The sequence below is a fragment of the Penaeus japonicus genome, unplaced genomic scaffold, assembly GCF_977035675.1.
Source record: "Penaeus japonicus unplaced genomic scaffold, GWHDUDI00000001_assembly GWHDUDI00000041, whole genome shotgun sequence".
Lineage (NCBI taxonomy): Eukaryota > Metazoa > Arthropoda > Malacostraca > Decapoda > Penaeidae > Penaeus > Penaeus japonicus.
The window spans coordinates 21,651,908-21,654,407 of NW_028234443.1; the positions used below are offsets into that span (position 1 = coordinate 21,651,908).

The 2,500-nt window shown below is 46.1% G+C and overlaps 1 protein-coding gene across 1 annotated transcript in view; it reads left to right on the forward strand.

The window, feature by feature from the left end:
• Positions 1-362, forward strand: part of LOC147466814 (uncharacterized) — a 1,766-nt gene extending 1,404 nt beyond the window's left edge. The window contains exon 1 of the mRNA XM_086534296.1: positions 1-362. This exon is cut by the window's left edge and continues 1,404 nt beyond it. Coding sequence (XP_086390422.1) covers positions 1-340 — 340 coding nt within the window. The 3' untranslated portion in view covers positions 341-362.
• Positions 363-2,500: the final 2,138 nt, after the last annotated feature.

A 2,500-nucleotide genomic window follows, 5' to 3' on the forward strand; every position in this document is an offset into this window, starting at 1 on the left:
GTCGGACTCCTCCAACAGCAGCATCGATGTCGAGCACGTTGACGTGCACGACATGGGTGCTGCTGCGTGTCCCGCCCCCCTGGCAGGGGCGGGACCAGTTCTCCCTGACAGGGGAACACTCGGGGAACGCGGGAGCATCGGGAATTGGTCCGCCGATTCCCGAGACTTCCGCGTCTCCCACTCTCAGGAGTCACTTCCTGACCCTGGCGAGCTCGCCAGAGTAGCCCAGCTGGGCAAGGGTGCCGAGCTGTCGCCCCACGGGCGCGCTCGCTCCCGCTCTCGCTTCCGGGAGCCACAGACGCCATACAAGGTGAAGCCTAAGACCGTTCACTCTCCTTGATTGGTATGCTGACGATCGTACAAGCGAATGTAAGGTCATTTTTTAACATCCGGAACATTTTTTACGAGTTTTTAGAACAGGAAAGTCCCGATGTTGTTCTTTTAAACTCTACCTCTATCACTAATTCCTATGCTATAAAACACTTCGGCTACACATCGAGACAATCACAAGACGGCTTGTATACAGGGTCCTGTATTCTCATTAAATCCACCCTCCATTTCGAGTTCATCTCACCGCCATTCATTCATCCTGACTTCATGGCTGTAAAGCTATTCACGCAACAAGGCCCTGTAATGATTGCCACTGCCTATATCAGACCTAATTCAAATTTACCTCTTGCCGATTTTAACAAGCTATTTAGCTATAATAACCTCCCAGTTTTCTTTGCCGGTGACATCAACGCAGCACATCACGCCTTCCACCACACAAACAACAACGCACACGGTAGACAGCTCTTGTCTATTTTCCAAACAAAAACACTGCACTACATCGGACCCGACTTCCACACCGTATATACAAGCAGAGGTAAGGGTCGTCCTGATCTCGTTTTCGGGAACAGGGCGGCACTCGCCTACCACTCACACATACAACCTGGCCCGAACATCGGTTCGGACCATATACCCATGATTATCAAACTTTCTATGTCACCTATACAAAACAAAGAAACACCGTCATTCCGGTACAAAAAAGCAAACTGGGACGATTTCAAATCATTCTTAGAAGCAGAAGATTTTGATTTTAACCTTGATGGGGAAAATTCCCTCGAAATAAATAGGCATTGGCATCATCTCTTCTCATGGATTTCTGCTGCTATGCTTCGCTCCATCCCCAGGGAGCGATACAAGGACAGAATATCCTTTCATCCTTCTGAGAGAACAAAGCGTCTTCTGACCTGCTTTAGGACTCGTTTTATTCATAATTTAAATAGTCTGCACCGAGTGAGGTGGGACCTCACTATCCTACGAAACCACGTCATCGATAGTTTTGATAATGACCGCAAAATTTTTTGGCATAATTTGATTACTAAAGTAGAATCAACGAGAGTTCGCAATCCACGGGAATTTTGGCAGAAGATCCGCCAATTAAAAGGTAGTAATTTCCCTCCCTTCAATCACCTCCTCAAGGACAACATTCAATATTCAGATCCCGTGGATGTTATTAAAATTTTTCATGATCACTGGAAAACTGTATTCTATCCTCATCAGCCTATCCCCTTTGCAAACGATAACGTAAATTTAATTAACACCTGGAGCCAGAACAACAGGATAGAAACAGAACCAGAGCAGATTATCCACCTGGGTAATCTGGACGACACGTGCGAACTCAGTGCTCCCATTTTGCTGGAGGAGGTAAAACAAATCATTAAGAGAACACCTCGAAAAGCTCCAGGCTCCTCACAGATTGGACGAGACGTATTAATTAATCTTCCCGACAACGTTTTACGAGCTATGACGCACCTGTACAATACTTCATTAGCCTCTGGCTACTATCCCTCACCTTTCAAAACTGCTTTGGTGGCCCTAATCCCTAAGCCACAAAAAGACTTATCTGACCCCAAGAATTACCGCCCAATTAGTCTACTCGAGACATTAGGTAAAATTTTTGAAAAAATCATTAATTCCCGACTAAGGCGGTATCTTGAAGACAATGACTTGCTCTCTTCAAAACAATTTGGCTTTCGCTCCCATCGCTCGACGCAAGACGTACTGAACATACTGACGTCTTATTGTGTAAACAATAAGGACAGACATTTGAAGACAGTCCTCGTGACAAAAGATGTGGAGCGAGCCTTCGACACGGTCTGGCATGCTGGCCTGAAGTACAAGCTGTGCACTAAATTTAATTTCCCAGTGTGCACCAAGAGGCTGTTATGCAGCTTCTTGGATGATAGAAAGCTTAAGTTGAAATTCAAAGGTAACATTTCGGATACCATTTGCATGCACGCAGGTGTACCTCAGGGCAGCATAATCAGCCCCACACTATACATCTTATACACAAATGACCTCCCCGACCCCATTTACCCCGATTCACTGACGCTTCTTTACGCTGACGACTGTACGCAATTAGCTAGACATGTTTCGCTGCCCGGTGTCGTCCGGCGAATTAATGACGAGCTCGACAAAGTCTCAAAATGGGAGTACAAGTGGCTTATCAAAACTA